Below are 27102 nucleotides of genomic sequence, written 5' to 3' on the forward strand. Positions count from 1 at the left end.
GGTAGGTGACTTGGGGTTTGTCAGATTCCCACACCTGAGGCTGTTTGTAAGTTCATGGGCTGTAGAAACAGTATATCACTTACCCCAGAGTAGTTTGAAAAACCCTGTTGTTAAGTACAAGGAAATCCTCACTGTTACCTTCTGGTAGAAGAGAATGCTCTTGGTGTATAATATTTTAGTTTCATTTATGTATTGTAAAGAGCATTTCTTGTACTTACAGTGATGAACATCAGATTAGTATGCCTTGGCCCACCATCAAAACTTCTGCTGTTCATCCTGCTGTGTTCACTTGGTTGGGCTTCTTAGGGTACAGTGTTCTTTTATGTGCCATGGAAGGCTTTGGCTGCTAGATGCTAGAAAACTCCATTAGTCTTAGGCCTTGAAGTCTGTGAGCCACCATTCCTTCTATGGGCTCCTGACGCTGCTTACCCTGTGCTGTGGCATAGTTAGCCACTTTGCCTCTGTATGAGATTAGTGACTGGCCTCCCACAATCCATCTCTGAAAGTGATCTGTGATTTCTCTGCCCCGCCACCAGTGAAATGAGCCAATTCAAACCAGATTAGATTATATTAAAGGTAGGTTTATTGGGGAGTTGCTGTAGGGTGGGCAAGTTCATTGGCCTCAAGGACCAAGGCCAGGGAAGTTGCCATGGATAAAGGTGCGGGGTGTGGGTGGGGGTGTTGGGAAGGGAGAAAAAAAGAGAATGGGGTTTGTGCATGTCCAGAGAAAGAAGAGACCAGAATGTCTGGATTATATAGGGAGGAGCCTCTGGGGGGAAGGCAGCCGAGCCCCTGGGCTAGAAAGTTCAGGGTTGGGGCCAGGCTATGCCAGGTAGGACTGAGGAATGCTAAGACAACCTGGAGGCCAGGTCTGCTTTGGTATATAAAGCATGCACTTCAGTCCTTTGTTCCAGGGTCCAAAACCAATATTCTGCAGAGGAGTATGAGGCTTTAGCCATTGCCTGGCATAGGGTCCTGGCCACAGGCACATATTAGAAGTGATTTTTTTCTAAATATGCTTTGTGGATTTTATATTCTATGATTTTTGTGTCCTACATTATAGAACTTTTGAATTTTGGATGGGCATTTTGTTTTTAAAAGGTGTTATCAATGTTACTAGTTTTGATTTAAAAATATATAGTCTCTTCTTGTTGCTGGTTTTTCTGAGTCTCAAGTTTCTGGAATGATTTACTGTACTCCTGCCTCCAGTGTGTGTGTGTGTGTGTGTGTGTGTGTGTGTGTGTGTGTTTGTATATGTATGTGTGTGTCTATGTCTTTGTGTGTATCTGTGTTGCTATGTAGCCCTGGCTGGCTGTGTGTGTGTGTGTGTGTCTGTGTGTGTCTGTGTGATGCTATGTAGCCCTGGCTGGCTGTGTGTATGTGTGCCTGTGTGTGTGTCTGTGTGATGCTATGTAGCCCTGGCTGGCTGTGTGTATGTGTGCCTGTGTGTGTGTCTGTGTGATGCTATGCCGTGGCTGGCTGTGTGTGTGTGTGTGTATGTCTGTGTGATGCTATGTAGCCCTGGCTCTCTGTGTGTGTGTGTGTTTGTGTGTGTTTGTGTATGTATGTATGTGTGTGTGTGTGTGTGTTGCTATGTGTGTGTCTATGTCTTTGTGTGTGTGTGTGTTGCTATGTGTGTGTCTATGTCTTTGTGTGTATCTGTGTTGCTGTGTAGCCCTGGCTGGCTCTGTGTGTGTGTGTGTGTGTGTGTGTGTGTGTGTGTGTGTATGTCTGTGTTGCTATATAGCCCTGGCTGGCTGGATCTTACTCTGTAAAGATGGTGCCAATGGTGTTTACTATCTGGTATCACTAGCCTTAGTATCTGCTCTGCTGGTCCTTGTCCTTGAAACTGTGGCAGCAGGAGCCTAGTAAGCGGGTGGCACTGTATGGAGACAGCTTCCCCCTGCCTGGAGGCTTCTTGTATGTCATGAGCACTGGAGCTAGGTTGGTGGTCCAGTGGCTTTACTATTCTGAACGAGTCTCTGTATTAAGTTGGGTATAAAGTCAGTAAACAGAAAGGTGGACTTCATTTATATGCTTTGTTACCCTTGTCCTAGCATAAGGGGCAGTGTTGTCTGTATTCATCTTCTAGGGAAGGAATTCCTGCTTGTATGTCAGTGTCACGCTGAAGATAGCACAGTGCATCCTTTATGTTAAGTCAGTTTAGCTCAGTATGAGCAAAGAAATGGAGCCTGAAATGGGAGCTCTTCCTGGACTCTGAGGGAAATGATGGTAGGGACAGAAAGGTAAATAGACTAAAACCTTCTTCCTTCTTAGCTTTTAAAACAACACAAAGAAAGCATAGCCTGATGATAGAGAAAAAGGGCCTGTAACATTACACCTCATGTTTGACTAGACAGTCTGCGCTTAGTGGTTGGTTTTTATAGATTTCCTCTCCTGACTCCAAATGGTAGAGAAATATATAATATGGGAATGAAAGCCACTCACAGTCCAACTCAGGAAGAGAACTGCTTTTAACATGTTTGTGTTTAGTCTTCCAGAAGTAATTGTATCTGCTGTTGTATAACATTGAGTTATGCTCATAATGTGGACTAGTCAGGCATTTTGTGTTTGTTTATTTTGAAATAGGGTCTTGCTGTGTAGTTCTGGCTGACCTGGATCTCAGCATAATCCTCCTGTCCCTGTGCCTTCCCTCTCCGCCCCCATCCTAGGTGCTGGGATTGCAGGTATCTATCTGCTACCACGGCTGGCCTAGGTACTGTTCTCAGTAGTTAATATAAACCCTAAAAACATAGATTTAGTATGAAATTTATTCTTTACTTGTCTTTAATTTACCTATTGAATTGCTAAGTGGGATGTTTTTAAGTACAAGATAGCTCAAAGGCTTTCTGCTTCGTGAAAATACAGGCAGAAAGTATACACAGCTCTAAGGCTTCGAAGCAGTCTGCTAGGTTTCAGGAGTAGCTTTCTGCCCATGCTTTCTAGGTCAGGATGACCTTCCTACCATAAGGTTGGGAAGAAAGGAGCTTATTCTTCTATGCAAGTCTTAGTGGGTCTGTGATAGAGTTGGGGAGTGGAATGTGGTAGGCATTTCTGAGCACCCTGGAGAAAGCAAGGAGGGAGGGTGCAAAGGGGAGCTCCAGGTTAGTGTTTGTACCTTCTGTGCCTACTTTGCAATGCTCTAGTTTGGTTTTAAGTAACAGCATAATGGCAACAACTTGCGTGCTGTCCTGTGGAGTCTTGGCTGTTTCAAACCAGGTGCACTCCATTACTTTCTGCTCAGCACTTACCTTATACTGAAAGTCAGGACAATGCTGGGATGAAGTGATGATCAGTACTGCTTTCTAATCTCTGTCCCCACCAAGCCTTCACCCTAAACAGATGGCCAGCAATGTCATCATACTTTAGCCATACACTGTTCCTAGAGAGTGTCATTCTTTAGAGAAGACCACAGGTCCAGGTTTGTGCTCAGTATAGAGTGCATCTATCCTTAGCACAGTTGTGGGTGTGAGACTTAGGACAGACATGGTTTTTCAAGACCACTCTTACTTAGGTCAGAAATGGAAGGTGTGCCAGCCTGGCTTTGTACCACTTACTTAAGCCCCTGGGTTAGGCCTTGTCCACATTGGCTTCTCTTGTTGGTCTTTTAGAACTAGCCTTTCCTCCTGGCTGTGTAACATGGTTTTCTATATAGGACTCCCCTCACTTTCTTACTTTTGTTCAACCACAGCTGGTTCCTGTATCCAGTTCTACAGTAGTAGTAGTCTTCCTGTCAACAATTGCTGCATATAACTCACATCAATCCAGGACTTCATACAATTTAATGGTTTTAACATTCAGTGCCACGTAACCACCATAGAATATTTTTGTTAACTCCAAAAGAAGTTATGATCTTATTAATACAGCCCAATTCCTTGATAATAAATGCTTATCTCTTCGTTATGAATAGAATCAGAGACCATACCGATGTCTTTGTGTTTGGCTTCTTTCACTTGACTTAATGCTTTCAGGGTCTGCTGACACTGTGGCTTGTCTGGCACCATATTCCATCCTGTGGCTGGATGACACCCCATGTTACTGTTATCTCACATTTTGTTAATCTGTGGATTTTTAGGTTATTTATGCTTTCTTGTGATTATAAGTTCTGTGAACATATTGCCTCTCCCACTTTTAAACACACACACACACACACACACACTCTTTATTTCTCCTTACTGTCTAGGCTGTGCGCTACTTCTGTGCTTAGTTTTTTAGTTTTTTTGATAGCTCGTCTCACCACTTCTTGCTGGGCAGTGGCTGTACAGTTTTGTTACCTTGGCAGCATGTGGAGGGTTAGAGTTCTGTATGTCCTTAACAGCACTTGTTACTTGTCTGCTCTTATATTAGTCACTCTAGTGGTAATGAGGTCTTCGTTTTGCATTCAAGTTGCCTTTCTGTAATGACTAATGATAATGTGGATCTTTTCCTATGCCTGTTGGCCATTTCCCTGCCACCTTTGGGTGAAGGTCTATTTGAGTCTTTTGCCTATTTTTAGATTGATTTATTTTCATGAAACTAAAACATAATGTAATATATTCAGATGCAAGTCTTCTGTTAGGTACAAGATTTGCAAACGTTTTGGTTTTTTTTGATTTTGAAACAGTGAGCCAGGCTGGCCTTTAACTTTCCTTCCTGTAGCCACCGAACTCTTAAGTCCTGGGATTACAGGCGTGGTCCTCCATGCTGAGCCTGTGGGGTTTACAGGCATGGTCCTCCATGCTGAGCCTGTGGGGTTTACAGGCATGTTCCTCCATGCTGAGCCTGTGGGGTTTATAGACATGGTCCTCCATGCTGAGCCTGTGGGGTTTATAGGCATGGTCCTCTAGGGTGAGCCAGTAGTTGCCCTTTCTACCTTCCCAGTGGTGTCTTACTAAATTCCACATCACTAACTTGGTTACATTTTGTCATTTGTCCCTGTTCTCACTTACAGCACTTGGACCTTGGTGTGCCTTAGTTTAGTGTAAGCATCTAGGCTGAACTGTTCTTGGTCTTGTATCTTGGTGCAGCTTTCTCTCTCTAGAGCCAAGAGGTAGTTTTTGTGTTCCAGAAGTTTCCACATAATGACTTAATTATATTAATAAGTAATTTTTTGTTTTTTTTTTTATTTTTTTTTTTATTTTATTTTTTTATTTTTTTATTTTTTTTGCTGCTGTGATCTTTTACCTCCAGGAATACTCAGGGAGCTCCTGATGAAGCATTATGCATCTGCTACCTCCATATCATCTATCTTACCTCCTACCTTGCTCCATCTCTGGAGGGTATGATGGTCTGAACCCTTCTCTTAGAAAACTGGCAGATGTCATTGTGAAGAGGTGGTCCAAATGAAAGAAAGCGCTTATGACCCCGTTATTAAAATGGTTCTTCTTTCTGATCAGAATTGCAAGGTTTTCTGTACACATTAATTAAAAAATTCAAACAGAACTTTAAAGGACTAAAAATAGGAACAACCATTTCCTTCCCATTTTTCCTCTTATATTGGGGGCTAAGCCTAGGACCTTGAGCATATATAGGCAAGTCCTCTACCACTGAGCACTTCCCCAGCCCCCAATACTATTTTCAACATGAAGAAAGTAAGGATGACTTAATACTATCAAGTTTCAAGTCTAAAGCTACTACTGCAGTCAGGATAATTATATAAATCAGAGGAACAAAACACTATCCAGAAATAGCACATATATATGGTCAGTTATTTTCATCAGAAGTTCCAAGGTAACTAATAAGTTGAGGACTCTTTTATAACAAATGAATATCTAAGTGCAAAATGAGAATATTAACATTAGAAAAAATGTAAGACAATCTTTATAACTATCAGTTACATAGACTTCTTAGTTAAGAAAATGAAAAAACAACCACTCCAAAGGAAACTAACATATCCATAGTGAAGAGAATGGCATTAGAGTCCTATAGCCCAGTAAGACAGTTGACACAGGTTTGGGTCAGGCATTTACACAATGCTGAATGGTACTTCAGTGTCATTGGATGATGCAAGTTAGAGCAATTATGGCAAGCCTCTCCTAACCCTGTTTATGAGTGGGCTGAGTGAGGATAGCAGCTCAAGTGTTGGGGACAGTGTCAGCTCCTGCTGTGTAGTGTGGCATAGGAAAAACAGTCACACCAAGGACAGTGTATGTGGGGGGTTCTTTCCTATTTAGTGTTGGGGGTTGAAAGGATGTAGAAGGGTAAAAGAAAAAAGGTCCCACAAAGTAGCCCAAGTCTGGCTACAGAGTACAGTGCAGTGATTGACCTCATAAAGAAAGCAAAGAATGCCTGATTAGAAGACAATGTCTGACATCAGAAACAGTGCGTTGATTTCCCTTAGGGCTTTGTAAAAAAAGCTCCTGACCTGTAAGGTTCATATTCAGTGGAACCCCACCCCTGTTCAGAAGCATATTTGTGTTATGTGAGAGTTAAAGACATCCAAGTTATCCTTTCTAATAATAACATTTTTAAAAACTTTGGAAGGTTTTCAAAAGAGTCTTAGGTTGTAATGGAAATGATCTTAGTAAGATACTTAAAAACAGTGAATAAATAAATGTTTCTATAACCAAAATGCCACTGGTATTTTGTCTTATCTGGAAGAGATTGTTTATGCTTTGTTGTTATAATGTATTGTTTCATTTTAGCTTCCTTGCAATGTTTCTTGGAATAACTGACCAAAATCAGTGATTATAGTGAATCAAGATCTCTGGCTAGCTACAGAGTGGGCTTCCCTGTAAAGGTCCCTTTAAGGACACTGTGATCTAGTTGCTAGCAGCTACCCCTTGTATTTCTGTGGTTGTGAGTGTTGTCCTTTGCTGGTTCCCACCGTAAGAATACCTTCACATCAGTCCCTAAGAAGAGTGAAAGCAGCCCTGGTGCTGTCAGCCATGTGGTAGTAAGCTGAACCTCAGATGTCATGAGCATGGTGTTGTAGAGGTACCTGTTGTGAGCACAGGCTGAGGGATACAGCCAGCCAGTGCCACACACCACTATCTCAGTCCTAATTTTCCTAGAGAATTTTAAAAATTCAAATGTTATATTAGTTACTCTTCTATTATGACAGAATATCTTGGGAAAAAAAGCAACGTTAGGGCAGGAAAGGGTTCTATTTTCAGCTTATAGTTCCAAAGGGGATGGAGTCAGTCAAAGCATGGAAGGATGGAAAGCATGGCAGCAAGATGAGCTTCAGATCACGTTTCAGCTGTGCACAGGCCGTGAGAGAAGGAACAGGTGGAGTGAGCCTGGCCCCAGCCATAACACTTGTAGCATGGCTCCACTTTCTAGAGGTTCTGTAACCTTCCCAAACAGCACCACCCAGAGACAGAGTTTAAGCATGTGAGCCTGTGGGGGTGGATGGGGCATTTCGTATTCAAACTACTGCAGAGGTCAGAGGACAAGAGCTTATTGGGTGGCCTGGGGAAAAGAGCGTATCTGCTGGTTCCCAGGCTATAACCTGTCATTTGGTGCTGCGGGGTCACTGATTCCAGTGTGGTGTTTGTGTTTCAGCTACGTGTCACAGAGGTATAGGAGGTCACAGTGCAGAGTTTTCAGTAGGAAATGGTTCATTTTGGGAAAGATAATGCTAGAAATGAAAACTCACAGATTGGACCCCCTTCCCCCAACACAGTTCTTTTTTTTTTTTTTTTTTTTTTTTTTTTTTGGTAGCCCTGGCTCCCCCAGAACTCTGTAGAACAGGTCTTGAGTACTGGAATTAGAGGTGTGTACCAACACTGCCCAGCTCACATGAGGATTTAGTGCAGAGGTAGTTATCATTTTTACTGAAATAATATTTACCTATTATTTAACTTTCATGCCTGGATGTATAGGGTGGGTAAAATCTTGTGGCTCTTTTTATGACCCCCCCTTTCTTTCCTTTTTTTTTTTTTTTTTTTTTTTTTTTTTTTGAGCAAAGCAAGTGATTTACAGTGAGATCCTTCATAATTTCATGACAAGAGAACATGATCATAAGCAGTTTTTAACAAAGCAGAAATCACTACTCTCCTAAGAGACAGAATGATTGCTTCCAACTTCAGATTGACTTTGTTTTTTCCTAGCCTTATGTTTTGGGCTAAAATTTAAAGATGGAATTAAGGAACGATGGCTATTTCTCAACCACTGTCAAGGTTGAGGGTGTGCTTACTGTACCATCAGTTCAGGTCAGGACTCTGCAGGAGGCAGCAGCGTGGATGCAGAGCACCAGGAGGGCGGGCCCTCAGGCACGGCCGTGGGGCAGCCTATCCTCTTGAAAGAGGCATTCAGGAAGCCATTTTATATCCAGTCACTTCTGTTTGTGCCATCTAAGTTATGATCCTTTAATGGATGAAACCACCCAGAATAAGCAGTATTTCAGACTGTGCACAGCATGGGGATATACTCATTAATGTGCAGAGTGTCTGGTATCCAAGTGGCCAAGTAGCCACAAGTACTTGAAGGGGGTAAACCTGCGGATTCGAGATAGATGCCAGGCTGTCAGGACATTCTTCTCCCCACCACCACTCCACCCCCAGCCTACATACTGCCCATCTTGATGGGATACTCACTGTGTGCAGGTGCCCAAGTGTCTGCCAGCAGCAACATGGGAGTGAGGTGATGTGTGGTAGCTCAGGGTTGCTGTCCTGCCCTCACTCCCTGGTTGCTGTGGTGGGTTGTCCCTCACTTTCCTTGCCCTGAGGTTTTTGTAACCTTTCACAGAAGGCAGAGCATGGTCCCTTTCACCTGGTCCCAAGCACTTTCACTCTGCACGTTTGCCCAGGATCATGGGCAGCAGAAGACTTTTGCCGCCTGTGAAGGGGCATTAGGCTTCTAGGGATGTGCGGATGGTCAGCATCAGTAAACACTTCAGTCATGCTCAGGGAGCCCTTGTGCTGTTTTTCCTGCACTAGGTCTAAGCCATATGAAGAGTGCTGCTCTTATGGGTGAGAACCAGTGATCCTCATGGGATGTCCCATGTGTGGTAGGGGAACACAGTGTTTCTTGAGGCAGGTATTATAGCTTTGGACACCTGGAAATTTGTGTAGTAATCTCAAAGTATAAGAACATGTATTTTCTATCTCTTTTTTTTTTTTTTTAAGTTTGAACTTTCCTAATTTACTCTCCTCTCCATACACACACCCCTCTGGTTTAAATACACATGCACACACGTAATAATATTATTAATATTCTCAGTACTAGAGACTAGAATTCTAAAATGGATCTCACTGGGCTAAAATCAAGATATCCCAGGCTGTATTCATCTGAACTATCCCGAGAGAATTTTCCCTGGACTTTTTCTAGCTTCTGACAGCTATTCACATTCCTGGTTTGTGGCTTCCTTTTCTGTTCTCAAAACCAACAGTGGCGGGTCCTGTCTTTCTCATGCTGCCTCACAGACTGCTCTTCTGCACAGAGCACCCTGTGATTACACTCTGCTCACCCTACAATCCAAGACAGTATTTTTATTTTAAGGTGAGCCATATGACAGTGTATGTGCAAGTTCTTGAGAGTGGAATGTGGACAGTATTGAGGGTCATTGTTCTGCCGACTCCAAAGCTCTTATGGGGTGGTTTTGCTTTCCTTCTAATCTACTAACCCACCTTCTTCAGTAGTAGCTGTTCTTGGATAATGAGAGATCTCACTGTCATTACTGGATATTGGACTGCATTCTCTATTCTCTGTTTTCAAATACTGTGGTCAGGCTCATAGATAAACTTAGTGAGTGTACTTGGTTTATCCTTAAAGTTTTAGGGAGCTTTGAATGCAGGTTCAAAGATCACACCACTGCTCATCTAATCTGTTGGTGCAGAAAGAAAGGAAAGAAGCAAATGGCTTCTAGCAGGCCTGCTCAGCTTGTGTGTGTGTGGGTCCTGTTCTTAGTTCTCTGAGTGATGAGATTAATAGCACAGGATTTGAGCAGGTGAATTGTGTTTTATTATCTGGAGGGAAGAGCTGGCTGTAGACTTACCATCTCTGAGGCCCCTGCCTATGCTGACATGTGCATCTGTCCTCTCAGGTCCGAGCCCACCAGCTGGTCTTGCCACCATGTGATGTAGTGATCAAAGCTGTAGCTGACTATGTCCGCAACATTCACGACACGTCTGACCTGGACGCCATAGCTAAAGATGTTTTCCAGCATTCACAGGTAACACGACAAACTGGGAGGGTCAGGCTGTCCAGTGTGTATCTTCCACCAGCTGGGTGGGCTGAGCCATTTCACCTTGCTTGTCAGGCCCAAAGAGGAGAGGGTTAATGTAGAAAATACCAGAGTCTGTGGTACTCCTAAGCACTCTGTTCATAAGATGTATGTGCTAGAGAGTTGTTTTTGATTGTTGGTCAGAGGTGTGTGTGTGTGTGCGCACGTGTGCTTGCTCTAGGGTCTTTCTGCGTCCTTGACTTACAGCAATTTACCTGCCTCTGCCTCCTGAGTGCTGGGACTAAAGTTATGCATCAGCACATGCAGGCCCAGAGCAAGGGGGAAAATAGTCCTACTCCTGCTTGTCTCAGGACAAGGTTTTCAATGTTAGGAGGTTAGGATGTGTCTCAACTTCACTCTTGCTCTGGATTGGCTTGCCCACTTGCTAGCTTTCAGGCCTCATGCCAGCCCTGCTGCCACCTGAGAACTCTACCTCTGACCACATTGCTGTAAATTTGCATTCTTTTTTTTTTTTGTAATAATCTTTAGTGTTTGACCTGGAGGTTCTCATGTCATTCTACATTCTTACCTAACCCAGGTTACAAATTACTCATGTGCTGAATGATGATAAAGGTGCTTATACACATGACCAGTGGCATAACCAAGGTTTTCCTATTGTTTCAGTCTAGAACAGATGATAAAGTCATTCGATTTAAGAGAGCAGTTGGATATTACTCAGCAACTAGCAAGCCTATGCCATTTCACCCACCACATTACTTAGGTAAGTAAACAAAGCCTCTGTGTGATTGCAGAACCATATAAATCCAGAGCTTAGGTATTCTCCAGCAAATTTCATATGCTTGTTTTATTTATTTTTATGAAATGAGGTCTCACTATGGAGACTAGGCTGGGCTTAAACTCAAGAGAAATCTGCCTGCCTCAACCTCTGAGTGCTGGGATTAAAGATACGTACCACCACGTTTAGCTTTGTTCTTTGGACAGTATGATTTTTCTTCGTGGCTTACTTTGTTAGAAGTTTCTAAGAGAATGTGTAGACTTCTAGGAGAACTGCAGAGGCCATGGAGACAGGCTGGCAGTCTGCAGCAGAGAGGAGTCCTCTGAGGACACGGCAGTGCAGGGTTGACAGTAGCCTCTCTTGCTGTTGCTGCTGCTTCTTTCTCTTTTCTTCTTCTCTTCCTCCTCCCATATTCCTTTTTCTCCTTATAGGAAGGCAAGAGGAAGGAGAGATAAGAAGAGTCTAAAGGCTTAATTCAGCCTGGTGGTGGCACTTGTTTATATCATTGTTAACAGAAGCAGGACAGTTCATGAGATATATGTAGGAATTAGACTTAAAACCAATTCCTTTTGTATGTTTGGGGTGTGGGTGGGCACACATCTAAATTAAGTTAGAATGTCTGCAAAGTACACTCATGTTTCCAGTCATTAGATGATACTTAAAGTTTTGTGGATAGACTTGACTGAGAATTCAGCTCCATTTTTGTCCTACTCAGAGGACAGCACCTTCAACTTATGAGGGACCTGTCTGGGCTTGACCTGATTTAAAAAAAAAAAAAAAAAATCCTTACCCTTTCAGTAATAGTATCCCAGTTAGTAATAGTACCCCGGTGCCAAGCTTCCAGTATGAGGCTTTGCAGAGATGTCAGAAGGGGAACCATAAAACTACAGAAACAAAAACCTTCTTGGTGGCCCCCCATTGTCTCAGCAGTGCTAATACAGGGTTTCCGGGTTTGTTGTTTGTTTGTGTTTTTGTTTTTTGTTTTGCTTTGAGGCCCAAGTATTCAAGGCCAGCTTTCAATAGTGAATTCGTTGTGGGGGGTATTATTGAAGGATGAGAAAAGACTGTTCAGGTAGCATCTTTGTCCAGCTTTTAGATTTTAAAGTAAGTATACAGGTTATTGAGATGGCTCGGCTGATAAAGGTAAAGGCCCTGCTGACATAGCTGCCCTCCAGAGTTTGATTCCCCAGAACTCACATGGTGGAAGAGGAAAACTGACTGTAGTAGGAGGCGGTCTGCCAGCTACAGCTTGTTGTGAATCATCACTCTGAACACAAGTATGAGAAATACTTGAGTTCTCACTATGGCTTAAAGTAATAATGCCCAAGTCCTAACACCCTACTGGTTATGTGAACACAGGCCAGTGCTCAGGCACATTCCAAAGCTGCATGACTGAAGCCAGCGTCCTCATTATCTTAGCTGCCTTTTTGTTACTGTGAAGACACCATGGCTAAGTGTCTTATTAAAGTTCCAGAGGATGAGACCATGACCATCATGATGGGGAGCAAGGCAGCAGGCAGGCTGGGCACTGAAATAGTAGCTTCATTCCATCCAGAAGTGGGAGGCAGAGTGCTACTATGGAATGGCATGGATGCTTGATGCCTGCCCCAGTGACACACCTTCTCCAATAAGACCTAATCCTTGTAGTTCACCAACTGGGGAGTTAAGTATTCACTTATTTGAGCCTTGGGGGGTGGGCATTCTCATTCAAACCACTATACTTAAGTAAATGAACTATACACTCTTGTCTGGAAGGTTAAATTGTCCATTGCTATTGAAGGAACAACAAAACATCTGTTGCTGTTCTTGAGATGACTCAGCCTGTAAAGGCGCTTGCTGCCTCTCCTCACACTGGGAGTTCCATTCTTGCTGCTCATAGGAATGAGGGAAAGATGACTTACACATGTTGTCCTTTGACCTCCACAGACATGCTGTGTCATGTATGTCTGGTGTGTACACATGCATCACACAGAATTAGTAAAGATGTAAAAATAGTAAAAAGAACTTTGTTGCTGTTGAGTGTAACTTTAATTTTTTCAAAGCCTACTTTTAATGATGGTTCTTAAATGCTTTAACCTTCTAACCACCTAGACTTTCTGTTATTTCACATCTTCAACAGCATTTGACAATTTTAATTTCCACCCACCAGAGGTAGTGGAAAAGAAAGGTTATTATGATACAGGGGAAGTGGACCTATTTAAAAATGGTTCTTTGGAGCAAATTGTCATTGTCAGGAAATCAGCAGTTCAGATCATAGTTCAGAAGCGGCAACTCCATCCACCCACAAACACTTCACAGATATATCGGTAGTCCAGTTCAGTAGAGTCAGGATAGCAGCAGCGGTGGCTCAACCTAACAGGAAGAGCTAGGCCTCGCTGAATGATTCAGCACACATTTAGCACACAGTCAGCAGGAGGGATTTGGACCAGCAGGGATGCCTTAAGCAGTTCTTTGCTGTGCCTCCAAAGTGAACAAACGGAGATCAGTGAAGACAGAAGACCAACAAGTGTTGCTCAGCTAGCTCTACAAGCAAGCCTCTCACAAGCTACTGAATCCTATTATACTTCCTCCAAACATTACATGTCCTCCACCGGTCTTCCCTTTTTACTATGTGAGTCTGACTTAGCAAAACTCCATGTGAGTCTGTTTCAGTTGACATCACTCTGCCAATCAGCCAGAGACTGTTAAAGTCTCTTTCTATGGAGTCCTGACAAATGGAGCTCTACTATACAATGTAAGGTGGACCAGTACATGCCTGTTATTAGCGAAGAATCCTTCATCATGTGTCTTTTCACATGCTTACTTTAGAAAAGCATACTCTCTCCTGTGTCTGCTTCAGCAAAATGTCCCTTCATGTGTCTCCTTTTAGTAAAGCATCTTTTCAATTGTGTCCACTTCAGGAAAACACTCCTTCCTGTGTTTGCCCCAGTAAAACGCCATCCCACACAACTGACTTTCCAAAGAACCCTTAAGTTTCCACTTCAGGAGAGAATGTTAATGGGACAGATACTTTATCAGACTATTTGGCAGCTTTTCACAAAACAAAACATACCCTTGACCATACGACCCAGCAATCATATTTGTGAATATCATCTACACAGAAACCTGCACTTGGTGTTTATACCAGCTTAATTTACTATATCTGTCTAAACTTGAAAGTAACCAAAGTATTTTTAAGAGAGGTTACTCAGATACCTATAGCACCTGTAGAGTGGAGCATTGCTCAGCCACACAATATCACAAAGGGACCTTGGGTGCATGTTGCTAAATGAAAGAAGCCAAACTGAAGTCTCCATACCATGTGATTTCAATTGTGGATACACTCCCATGTTTCCATAGGAAAAGGAAGAACCACGTAGACAGTGAAAGGATGAGAGGTCCTGGGGTTATGGTGAGCAAGCAGTGACTAGTTAAAGCCTGAAGCACTTTGGTGGCCCAGTAGATGTGCCCATGAAGAGTGTCCACTGATTATAAGCAATCATTAAAAACTAATGTCAACAGCATGGATTACACTGTTTTGTTCTTTGAATCAAAAATCTCAAAGCTTCATTTTTACCATCCCTGAAAAACTAAGATATAGGTTGTCTTCCTTATTGCCTGGGGACAAAGCTTCTCATTGACTGGAAGCTGGACATTTCCATTAGACTGGCTGTCTGACCTCTGCTTCTTAATCCTGCGATTACAGGCATGTGGGTGCTGGGGATTTGAATCCATGTCTTCATGTTTGCAGAGCAAGCACTCTTACCCGCAGAGCCATCTTAGTCCCAGAATATTTTAAATGCTTACTTTGTAACTATTTTGCGTTTTGTTTAATATAATATCTCTTGAGTTAACAGAATAGGCTCTGTTAGGGCAGGGTGGGAATGAGGGCTGGCTGTGATGTTTACATTAAGTTGGAAGTGCTTTTGATTTAATACCATTTCTTTAAAAAGGAATCGTAGTTTAATATAGAGCAAAGACTAGGCAGCTCTATGGGGGTTGTGAGTCACTGGGGTGCGTTACAGAACTGCTTTAGGGTCTTGGAGTCAGGGAGCACAGTTCAAAGGCGCTTGTATTTGCTGCTTTTCTGTGCATTCCTTTAGAAGTCTGTAATACTTAGCACGTTTTTAAGTTGTAAAATACTCTATTAATTAAGTATTCTTCTTGCATTCTTTATCTCCATTGTTGTACATACTTAGCTAATAAAGGCTCTTCAGTATGTGTTGGTAAAAAGGATGTAGGACAGTGGCAGTGTTGCCTCTACACTGGGCCCTGTGTCTCTTCTGAGACACTCTTGTGATGGAGAAGGGGGATCATGGTTCTTTTCAGCTACTGCACTAGGCATGGAACACAAGAACCAATTTAGAGGGAGGCCTGTGAGTTCCCACGACAGGTCCTGGGGGGCCAGTCATTTCTTTAGGAAGATGTAGATGACTTCATTCAGTCACCACAGGGCTGACATATGAGGGAACAGTAGCTTGTTCTGTCGAGATATAGGGAGTGTTTGAAGCCATTGACTACAATGTGCTTTTTAGAAAATACTTTAAAAATATTTGCCTTGGCAGGGCTGGAGCAGTGTCTCAGAAGGAACTGACATAGGTTCCCAGCACCCATGTCAGGCAGCTCCAGGGGATCTGGTGCTTTTCTTCTGGCCTCCATAGGTACCTGCAGTTATGTAATACCCAAATGTACACACAAACTAATAGAAATGCAGTTTGAAGGGAATCTTTGGTTTTTGTGTTAGCCTGTTTTATTTGTTGGTTCAAGGGAAAGTTCATGCTTTTTAGGAAGGTTTTCAGTTATATCTAAAAGTAGCATGATCATCTTCTCCTGAAAGCGACAGTGCAAGTGATGCATCCAGACCATGCTTTTATTGGTGGGGTGGGATATGGGAGTGCACAACTTTAATCTGAGCACTAGGGAGGCAGGTGGATTCAGGACATCCAGGGCTGCTGCACACAGACACTCAGTCTTTAAAACAAAACAAAACATAAACAAAAATTTAAATAGAAAAGGTCAGCTACTAGAAATTAACCAGACTTTCTACAGTGATCCAATGATAATGTTTGAGCACTGCTGAATTTTTACCACATACTTTGTTCCTACTCCTAGCAGTGACTGAATTACCATAGAGTTCCTTTAACAGGTAGAGTGGCTCTTGCCTTACACTTGGAGGGGAGCTGGTAGACTTGTCACTTGTGCGCAGATGCATACATATTTGGTGTGTCTGCATGTGTAAATGTGCTCCTTGAGCACACATGCAGTTTTCACTTTAACCTGCTGTTTGTACGGCAGTTTTCTTTGGTCAGTACAAAGTGGGAAACTGCCAGAATTTCCAGTCAGTGAGAGCCAAGACCCAAGGCCTGTCATGGCAGTTCAGAGCTAGAACTACAGGCTGTTGGAGATGAGAATTCTGGAGAGTTGGTAGCTTGTGAGGCTCCTGGATCCTCATGGAACTGGAGAAAGGGAGCAGTGGGTGATCTGTGCTTCTCTTTCAGCCATTTTGGGCTGCACGGTTGCCCTCAGGAAACCCCATGTCTGCCAGATTGGGCCAGCCATGAGGCTAGTGTTCTCGTTTATAGTCCTGGTTTGACCCTAATTTGCATTGTTTAAGAATCATGCCCACAGTTTGGTTTGGGGACTTTGCTTTCAGAGAGGCAGAGTGAGAAACTCTGGGAGGGCTAGGTCCGAGGCTGAGTAAGAGGTGCTCATGTGTGCCTTCCCTGCCCAGTGCTGTTCAGAGCAGAGGGTGGAAAATTTCTGATCTTACGAGAGCTGAGTTAAGCTCTGAACTGGTTTTGTTTCCACATTTGTAGCAAGATGAGGAAGTTATGATTTCCGGAACCACATGTTAAATCCGAGTTTCTAAAGGTTTCTGGGAAGAGGGGCATCTGAAGGGGACAAGGTATATGGGCCCTGGGCTAACCTCAGGGATGTACTGGGGATATGCCATTCTCCTCACAGTTGTCTTATTATTTTCTTCTTGTATTGATAAAACAGCCCGACCAAATCCATTTGGAATGCCTGGGATGGTGCCACCATATGTTCCCCCTCAGATGCTCAACATTCCACAGACTTCTCTGCAAGCAAAGCCCGCGGTAAGGTGTCCTCTGAGTCAAGTTAGTGCTGTGACCCTTGGACATGATTTTTTTTTTTTTTAATTTTTGTGTTGATATAAAGGATAGATACCAGTTTGTCAGATTAAAAATGACTGAAGAGGACAAAGTTAATCCAGGCTTGCCTCAGGTTCCACCAGCCCTGTACACTGACTTGTATTCTGCACCTCAGGTCCCACAGGTGCCCAACCCAGGGGGCACACCAGGCCAGGCTCCATACCCGTACAGCCTCCCTGAGCCTGCCCTCGCCCTGGACACTAGCGGGAAGAACCTGACAGAGCAGAACAGCTACAGCAACATTCCTCATGAGGGGAAGCACACACCGCTGTATGAGCGCTCCTCGCCCATCAACCTGGCCCAGAGTGGCAGCCCCAATCACGTGGATTCTGCCTATTTCCCTGGCTCTTCTACATCATCATCATCAGACAATGATGAGGGCAGTGGCGGGGCAACCAAGTGAGTATTCAGGATCACAGACACTTCACCAGGTCCGAAGATCTAGGTATCTGTACACAGAGTATTTGTTATAAACTGTGAAACAAGGCCAAAGGCAGAAGAAGAAAGCTGTAGACTCTGAGCCTCCAGAGACAGGACTCCAGAAACCACATCTAGCTAGCCACTTGGACGGGTGGGAGGTGGAGGGTGGGCATTGAGAAGAGTGCCTGTAGCTCATTGCTCAAGACTGCCTGGCTGTTCCTGGGTTCCTAGAAAACTCTCTCTCTCTCAGTTTCTGTGAACTTACCCCCAGACACTCTCATTTACTGCTTCCTGTGCATCTTGTTACTGCAAAAGGATGGGGGCCTCTTATCTTGGCAGTTAGGGTCTGCTCCTATTGTAGAGAAAGTGACTTTTGGGAAACTTGATACACACACTGCCTCAAGTCAGGGTTGGACTTGAGTTGTGTGACTCAGGGACTTAATTTCTTGAATTGGTTGCCTCACTTATGACAGTAAGTATAAGATTGATGTAGAAATGTGAGGAAGGTGGCAGAGGAGGTCAGGTGCCTATTCTTGAAGGTCTGGACCTTAAGCTTTGCTTATGGCAGATGCTATGATACAGTTTAGGTTTATGAATGTGATGCTGAGGTCACAGCTAGGGGAGGCTCCTAGGCAGTTGTGTGAATTACATGAAGCGTGTGGTATGTGCAGCATATAAGAACAGTTTGGTGTTCTTTGTGGCTCTGCACCCTGGGCGGTATAGTAATAGTTATAGCTGCTCAGGAGACTGATGCTGGGCTCTCATGAGCCCAAGTGCTCAGACAGCCTGGGCAGGATGATGAGACCTTATATCAAAACATAAAAACAATGTCAGCCTTAGTGTCTCAATCATAAATAAAACCCATAATTTCATCACGTGGACGTCTGAGGCAGGAAGATTGTTGTGGATTTGAGGCCAGCCTGGATTACATGGTGTTTCAAGCCAATCTGGGCTGGAGAGTGAGATCTCGTGTCCCAAAGCTGAAGCAGAACAGAAATAAAAGCAGCAGGGCTACTAAGTCAGGATCTTACCTTTGATTTGGACTTGAACACTATGTTTTTAGGAGAGTCTTGAAGGAAAGGAAGCTATCTGTCTATTCACTTACCCAAGAAATGTGTGAGCACTTACTGTTTGGCATGGGCATAGTTGAGAAAGTGTGCTCTGATGGTAGGATGTGCTGGAGGACACTCTAAAATACCTTCCCAGGGAAAATCAAGAGAGCAGAGGACAGACTAGGTGCTGGTCTCTAGGCCTATAAAGGCTTGTTTTTGTTTGTGTTTGCTTGTTTGTTTCAGAAAGGAGTATACCTTCTTGGCACCATTTGCCTTTGAAACAGAGTTTAACCTCAGAAGTGTAATTCTGATCCTTTCAACAGAGGAGTGATAACTCTTAGCATTCTATACCGTAAAATAGCAGGGAAAGAGTCTCCTCATAAGGGCATACCTCTGTGTGATCCTTCTTGCAGCCTTCACCCCCAAGACTACTTGGCTATGCTTCTGGCCAAGCACAATACACCCTGTAAATACTCACTTCTTAGGATGAAATGCTAAGGCAAAAACCAGACTGTCAGATTCCAATTTGGAAACATTTCCATGAGCACATTTTGTGTGGTACCATACTAGGAACAATAGCCAGATTTTGGTCCAGGATGATGTACAGAGGGTCTAGTTACCCCAACCTTAAGTCAGGTAATGGATGACTGGGGAATGTTACTGACGAAATCAAAAGCAGGAAAAGTTTCCTGCAAATATTAAGATAAATACCTTTAAAAGATAATGGCCTAGAGTGAGAGCTCAGCAGAAGGGGTAAGCTGTGTGGACATGCTAGTCTTGGCCTGGGTTTTTACTGATGACTTCTGCAGACTTTCCTTACACAGTATTTGTGCAGGAAAACAGGTCTGTCTATACCTAGGGGAACAACTGAATCAGCTCATTGTCTATGCCTAAGACAGGTTAGCAAAAAAAAAAAAAAACTGAAAGAGCTCTACTTTTTTAACTAAGCCATCCTCTTCCTCTCTCTGTCAGAACAGGAACAGAACATACTCCCATGCTCCTTGCTCTACTTTTTGTTAAAATTGAAAATAAAATCAGTTGGTTTTTTTTTTTCCTTTCCCAGACTTTATCGAACCCCTTTGTAGTTATATTTTAGATTAAGAATTACAGTTGGGTCTTTATTGGTGATGTTTATTTTGTATTTCTTTCATAGATTTATTTGGGCTTGTCAGATTTAAGTCAAAGGGAATTAATAACTTGGAAGCTTTAACTTCTTACACATTATTTTTTCTAATTACCACCTATGGCAGACAGTTACTTAGAATTCAAACATTAAAAAATACAAAGAATTCTTCATAATTCCCAATCTAGATGGGGACCAGCCAAAGATTAGTGAAAGTGTAACTTTATTTTCTCTGCATGTACTAAAATACATTTTTTATAATACTAAGGTCTTAGGAACAATTTACCCTTTTCCTTTTCTTTTATACTTAAAATACTTAAATAAGTAAACTTATGCATGTAAGTATGACATGAATACTTAATGTTTAATAAATAATGTATACTTGATAAATATCGCTAGTTCTTTATTGATAGTAGCTTTAAATGTGTATGTAAAAGTCCTTATTCAGAGAAAAGAAACATTTCAGTTTTGTGACTTTGTAAAGACTTGTTTTTGTGAACATAGCATAGATGCATGTGATAAGTGGAGAGAGAATTCGTTGTAATAAAGTGTGCAGTGTACATTGTTGATTTTGAAGTACAGTATCTTAGTAATTAGAATTTCTTGCATAAGTTTCCTCCACCAATTCTAATAGCATGTGGTCCCCAGAGGATCACATCTAATGTGTGAAAAATGAGCTTTGGAGGACAGGCTGCTGAGTTCAGACTGGCTCCCAGAGGCCCGCGGGGCCACGTCTTGCCCTCTAGGGTCTGGCTTGGCGTCTTTGTGGTTATGTAGCTTCCTGCTCACTTGTGGATGAGCACATTTCTGAGGGGCTCGGGGGGCTGTTTATGAATTATACAAGTTAATATACCTGGAGTAAATGGCAGCTGTCAAAAATTATTTATTGGAGCAATGCAAAATTAAAGCAGTGATTTGGCTTTGTAATGTAAAATAGCTAAAGGATTTTGTTCAGCTCTTTGATCTAGTATTTCAGGAAATAGACACTTTAGATATGGGTCTTTTGTTATTGTTGTTGTTCTTGCAGTTCTTTTTTTTTTTTTTTTTTTCCCTTGCCTTTTCTTTTCCTTTCTTTTTAAAGGTGACTAACAGCGAATTCCTATTTACCTACCCTGGAATTGAAGAACATCATAGACAAGAGTTGACAAAATAGTTTACGTGCAGTGGATGAGCTTTCTTCCAAATGGTTGGGTCTGTGTGCCAGAACTTACATTTAAATTTTTATTCTTTAACACATTTCTAAGATCTTTCCATTGAGGCAATGCAGAATTTTATGTTTTGGGGAAAATAACCTTGATCTTTATTTCTTCAGCAAGAGTCTACATTCTAGCCGTCTGCTAGCTGTTTCATATTAATCTTATCAGGTACAAAGTTCATGGACACTGACGTCTTAGAAAATGTGAGCCAGGTCTTACTGTTACATGGGAAAGAACTTTGCCTATTTTCTGCAGAAAGATCTTGTATAACATGGGATTGTTTAGGTCTGGAACACATTGCTGTCTTCAGTGGTGTTTGTGGCCTAAACATCACTAGTGCAGAGTCGCCTACCAGCAGTGCTGACAGCCTTCCAAAGCCTCCACTGGCTCCTCTCTGTTGCCACAGAGTTGGTTGGAGTTGAAGTGCTTGCTTGCTTGCTATGTTTTTGCATGTAGATAGAGTTACTTCCACGGCTGGTTGTGCAGGGACAACATGTGGCACCGTCTGAAGTAGTACATCTGGGACTGAGTCCATTTTTATGGGAGTCCTGGATAGACTTACTTCTCTGGGCCTGAATTTGATCATTAAAGACTTATGCTTTGGGGATATAGAGGAGAGTCAAAGAGAGCTAATACTAGTTTGTGAGACATCTGGTTCTAAGAATAAGCTTAAGGTGTTACCACTTGTGCCAAATAAATTATAGAATGCTAAACTACAACTGTTCTTCAAAGAAAAGCATTTATCTTAGCCACATACTTTGCTTTCTTACATTGTAAAGTAATAGTTGCCCTCATGAGAGTATTAGACTACTTGGACACTGGCTATTGTCAAGACACTTTCCAGGAACACTAATGCTAGTCTGTCTCGTGAGCATCAGGGAGATGACAGTACTATATTTTCAACTTGATGGTGCATGTAGAATAAAACACGGACACCTTTGAGTACTTGGTAGGTTCTCTGGGGGGTGGGTTGCATAGCACTGTACCTCAGTAGTGGAGCCAGCAGAAAAGTGTGTCCCCTTTCAACTTTTCTTCTTACTGTTGCCATCCAGTTTTCAGGTAACTTCAGGCACCCCCGTAACACTGTACACATATCCGTGTATTCAGTGACCATTTCAGGCACTTCTGTTGTCTAAAAGCAGTTTCAGAGTCTTTGCTGTGTTTTATTTCCCATAAGAAATCAGCAAGTGGTAACCAAGAGGCAAAACCAGCACAATCACTTCTGGTGAGGAAAGAGCCACTGAGTGATTAACAGTTCCCTGTCTCCCGGTGTCACATGAGTCACACCTCTGCATTCTCTGCTGCTCGTTTACTGTTTCATAGCTGGATGACATGCACTCAGAGGTTAGTGATGAGGACCTGTGACTGGACCCTTCTCAGGTCCCTGCCCACCCAGCTGTCAGAGCATTGCTCTGTTGCTTTTTTTTTTTTTTTCCCAGTGAAGTGGCCCTTTACTCATGAGAAGTGACTGTGCTCTTTTTGCCTCTTGGTTGCCGCTGTTTTGAGTTGAAATTGGGTTTTTATACAGAGTAATGATAATGTATAGAACAAGCTTTCTTTGACTCCGGAAACCTAGACACAGGGAAAGTCTTTCACCTTTTTATGTTGACTGAGTATAATGAGTGGGATCAGGAAACTCTGGGGTATCACCACATGGAACAGCACTCTTGATTTAAGGTGGACATTACAGCCTTTAAATGCTCCTCTTACCTCTTTTGCATAAAACTTAAATGAAATTGATTGGTAGGTAGGAGAGTTAATGAGTATTTAAATCTCCCCATTTGCCATATGGATCAATTAGAAAGGCAAGTCAGTAGCCTGAAGTGGCGTATTCTGTACTTATCACAGAGGTAATTTAGGCATAGAGGGTTGCCAGTGAAGGATGGCTGTTGGGACCATGTACCCAGAGGGACCCCGGACTTCTTCACTTGGAGTCACCCTGCCTGTTGGCTTTCTTACATGACCCTTGTGTTCCCACTACCTACAGGACAGCACTTTTCACCTTTGCTAGGGACCATGATTACTTGACTGATAGTATTGTGTTGCTTAAATAAAAGTGAAGGAGGGTTATGAAGTAATGCTTACCCAGACCATTCAACTCTCATCTGCTGCATTTGTAAAGTGTTCTCAGAGGCCAGGCAGGTATGAGTCTGTCAGGTGCTTCTTGACATATGTCCTCTTGACTGCTTATCTCTTCCCATACCCTCTTCCTCCTTCTTCCTCCTCCTCCTCCTCCTTCTTCTCCTCCTCCTCCTACTACTACTACTGCTACTACTACTACTATTACTACTTCCTCCTCTTTCTCCTCTTCCTCCCACCCCCTCTTTTTAACCAAGCTGTTTGCCAAATAGGAATCTGTCTCTGCTCTCTGAACTTGAGTTCACCTCTCTTCTGTGCCTGCAGCCTAATTTCTACTGATGGTTAACACCCTTCCCCATGAAGGTGGGGTGCCTATAAGAATGCTGTTCCCTTATACCTAGAAATTATGCCTGATAGCCTCCTTTCACTTTGAAGTAGGAGGAAATGCTCATGAAATAAAAATTTGAGGAAAATACAAGACCATAAGAAAACTTATTGCTATTGAGTCAACAGGTTTAGTTTGGGCTTTCTTTTCACTGTGAGGTGGTTTAGTCCATAGTATTTATTGATCCTGTTCATTTGTGTTTAGCCACATCAGTGGGAACAAGATTGGCTGGGAGAAGACAGGAAGCCATGCGGAGCCACTGGCGCGGGGAGACCCAGGAGACCAAGTAAAGGTATAGACCCTACACCTTCTGTTATTTATTTCCGACTGGTCATGTATACCTGGTGACCAAGTTAAAGAAAAATTCTTTCTGAAATGTGTCATGAGCCATATGCTTTCTAGAGGGCTCGGGAAAGGAAAGGATTGTTTAGAATTGGCTCAGGCGGCTTGGCCTGTGAAGGATGGTACCCATAACACTCCTTCCTCTCTAGGACCTGGTACTTGAGCCTTCTCTGTCCCCTTTTAAAGGGAGTTTGTGAACTGATTGAGGAAAGCCCCTGGAGTGAGTGTGTTTGCTAAAAGTTAGAAGCAGCTGGTGTGGTGGTGCTCGTCTTTAATCCCAGCACTAGGGAGGCAGAGGCTGGCCCATCAGGGCTACTCTGTGAGCCAGTCTCAAAAGAAGAGAAAAAAGTAGGGATCAGACCTGCTCTGTCTGTTAGCTGTCTGGAAATCCTTTTTTGATTTGCAAGATTATGTCTGCCATTTTTTGGTCCCCGATGGGGAACAAGATTTAGAGGGATGGGCAACTTCATCTGGGTACCAGAAATTCATTTAAAGCTCCAAGTCAACTGAATGACGGTGAATCAATTAAAAATAAGCAATAAAAATACTTCATTAGAACTGCTGTTCATGAAAGAATCTGGCAAAATACTTTGCACTGTTTTGAATCTATGTTCTTATGGAAGAGAGAAGGTGTAGAAAATGTGAATTTTTCATGTGTTCTTCTGAGACCAGACTTGGTACCTGTGCATTGAAGAGTAGAGTCAGCACTCAGATACACACCCTTGTAAGGAAGACATTTATCCCAAGACAGCAAAACATTCACACTATAGGTGACACCAAATCAAGCAATAAACACTTCTTATTTCCAGCATTCTGATAAAAAAGAAGAGTTTTATCATGCAAATAATAATTATTCTTTGGCAGTTTTTCAGACAGTTCAGAGTATGCCAGGGCATCTGGATCTGCCGCTTTTTTCCTTGGTGCCTTGTCTGGCACTGGTGCAACCCTGAGTTAGTCCATTGTAGTCTAGCTTCCCTGTCCTGTGCCCATGCCTGCTGTTTCTGTGAGCAGTTGTTAATAGGGTGGGCATTTTTCACCAGGAATATAGTATCCATTTTTTCAGAGTTGACGTTTACAGGTCTGAGTCATTGTTTTTTGTGGGATTAGATTGTTTTAGAGGATTTGTGCTATTCTGCTTTGTTGCTGTTATTACTCTTTTATTTTAGCCTGTATATAATTAAATGTAGGGCTTTATCATGACTGTAGAGAGAGAATTTCAGGTGGGAATTTTATTCTTCATTGCCAACAGTTAAAAGATCGAAGTCAAACCTGGTATGAACTCAGCTTTTTGAATTAATAATTATAGAACAGTGGTCAAGTGCATAGCCTCTGTGAGAGCTAGTTTCCCAGTGAGTAAAACTTTAGTGAGATCATAAGAACAGATACACACCGTGATACTTAGACAGTGGGGCACCTTTAGAGAGCTAGAAACTCAGTGTAGGGAGTCCAGGTTCAGGGGAAGCTAGAGCTGCTTTCTGAGATGAGTCTTGTCCCCACCCTACAGGACACAGTATATGCTGTCCTCTATGGCACAGTGAGTGAGTGGTGGTGTTTTTGTGCATAATGTAGTCTGAGGAGAGCTAGGTGAGTGTTTTCTGTCCACCCTGCCTTTTGGTTGGCATTCTAGGCAGGAATCATCTCTGCCCTCTGGTGTTTAGGTAGACAAGTGCCCTTGTATATTTGAAATGAGAGAATGGGACATAAAGTCTTTCCCTACTTTCTGTCCTTTGCTCTGTAGGTAGAAGGTTCATCTACTGCCTCTTCGGGAAGCCAGCTAGCTGAAGGCAAAGGGAGTCATATGGGCACTGTTCAGCCGATCCCGTGCCTCCTGTCCATGCCCACCAGGAACCACATGGATATCACCACACCTCCCTTGCCCCCCGTTGCACCTGAGGTGCTGAGAGTGGCTGAGCACAGACACAAGAAGGGACTGATGTACCCCTACATCTTCCACGTCCTGACAAAGGTATTACCCAGGGACCTTGGAGCAGTTTTAAGTATTTAACAGCATCATATCCCTGGTTTCCTTTTGCAAACTGTTTTTCTTTCCTTTCTCCCTTTTTGGTCTTAAAGTGTTTCCAGTTTCTAAACATTAAACAAAAGATAAACATTTGTATTTATAAATGCAATTTAAAAGTAAGTCATGAAATCTTACTTTTCTTTTCAATTTAAAACCACTTTTTAAAAAAACTAGTGAAATGACACATTCTTTCATGACTCAGTTTTTTTTCTTAGTGAAGAATTTTTACACATTGGTGTTGTAATGTCAAGTTAATCCTAATGTTGTAATGGTACCTGGCTTCTTTATTATTTGTCCGTAGGCGATAACAACTCTCCTCTAATAGCACTTCATGCATTTTGACTTTGTTCCTCTGCTTTGTTGATGGCAGTTTTAATGATAGGACACAAAAATGGTATACAGGATTTTGTTAAAATGTACATATTTAGAAATGCCAGTTATCTTCTATATAGCAGCATAATTTACCTTATTAGTGCTTTACCAAATGTGTAGCTAAATATATACATATTGTTGACATTGTTTTTTAATCTTGTGTCTCAGTGTATCTCTGTGTATTTAAATTTTCTTGGTGATTTATGGTCTTTGTTGGCACAAGTCACCTCAGTGATAATTTGTCATACAGGAGTGGTTTAGTTCTATCTTGCTATCAACTTGTTTTCTTCATTACATGGGCTCTGTCTTTTTCACCCCTCTATTTTCTGTAATTCATTGTGGCTTGTAAAACGGAGTCAGTAAATGCAAAGGGCTCCTTTCTTTGTCACGGTTCTCATGAGGCGGACCGTTGACCAACTCATCCAAACACAGAGTATTAGCTAATGCTATTAACTCTTAAGTCATTTCCTTTTTAGTTGTCGCTGCCTCAAAGTCCTGTCTTACTGTTTAATATGAGCATGCATGAATATCAATGGTCAGTTGTGGTCTTAAAACAAACATTATTCTAAAGAATCACCAAAAGTTATAAAAATGCAATTTTTTTGTTACAGTTTGCTATGGTACAGTTAAGAGTCCAGCATTTTAGGAGACATTTTTCAAAAGAATGTGTATAGAGATGGCACTCATTCCTTGTGGGACTGCTTGAGATGGAAGGGGTGCTGGGGCCACCTTCTGCATCTGTGCTGCCAGCTTTGATGCCTGGCAGGTGGGTAGACCCATGTGAAGACCCATGGTACTAATAGCTTTCTTCTGTTCTTACAAATGTCTCCAGGCTTGGGAAAAGTAAACTGAACTGTCCTCTCAGGTTTATAAAAATGCTACTTAGGATTTTCCAGTATAAAGGCAGTTTAGACTGCAGTGCATACCATTTTCTATGAGCTGAGGAACCATGATACGCAATCAAGATATTTCAGCAAGCTTCATAGTACTGTTGAGAATTACTAGCAAGAGAAATCCTCATAATAAATGAATATATTAGAGTACATTTAGCCACTGGATTAGTCAAGAGGAAAAAACA

At 42.4% G+C, this 27102-nt stretch overlaps 1 protein-coding gene across 1 annotated transcript in view; it reads left to right on the plus strand.

Moving 5' to 3' along the window:
- The window catches only part of FAM120A (family with sequence similarity 120 member A), an 80109-nt gene that overhangs the window by 23690 nt on the left and 29317 nt on the right, over positions 1 to 27102 (plus strand). The window contains exons 4-9 of the mRNA XM_080929495.1: positions 9968 to 10096; positions 10772 to 10868; positions 16863 to 16960; positions 17151 to 17434; positions 23495 to 23582; positions 25371 to 25598. Coding sequence (XP_080785621.1) covers positions 9968 to 10096; positions 10772 to 10868; positions 16863 to 16960; positions 17151 to 17434; positions 23495 to 23582; positions 25371 to 25598 — 924 coding nt within the window. The remainder of the gene's footprint in view (positions 1 to 9967; positions 10097 to 10771; positions 10869 to 16862; positions 16961 to 17150; positions 17435 to 23494; positions 23583 to 25370; positions 25599 to 27102) is intronic.

The sequence above is a fragment of the Micromys minutus genome (assembly GCF_963924665.1).
Source record: "Micromys minutus genome assembly, chromosome: 1".
Lineage (NCBI taxonomy): Eukaryota > Metazoa > Chordata > Mammalia > Rodentia > Muridae > Micromys > Micromys minutus.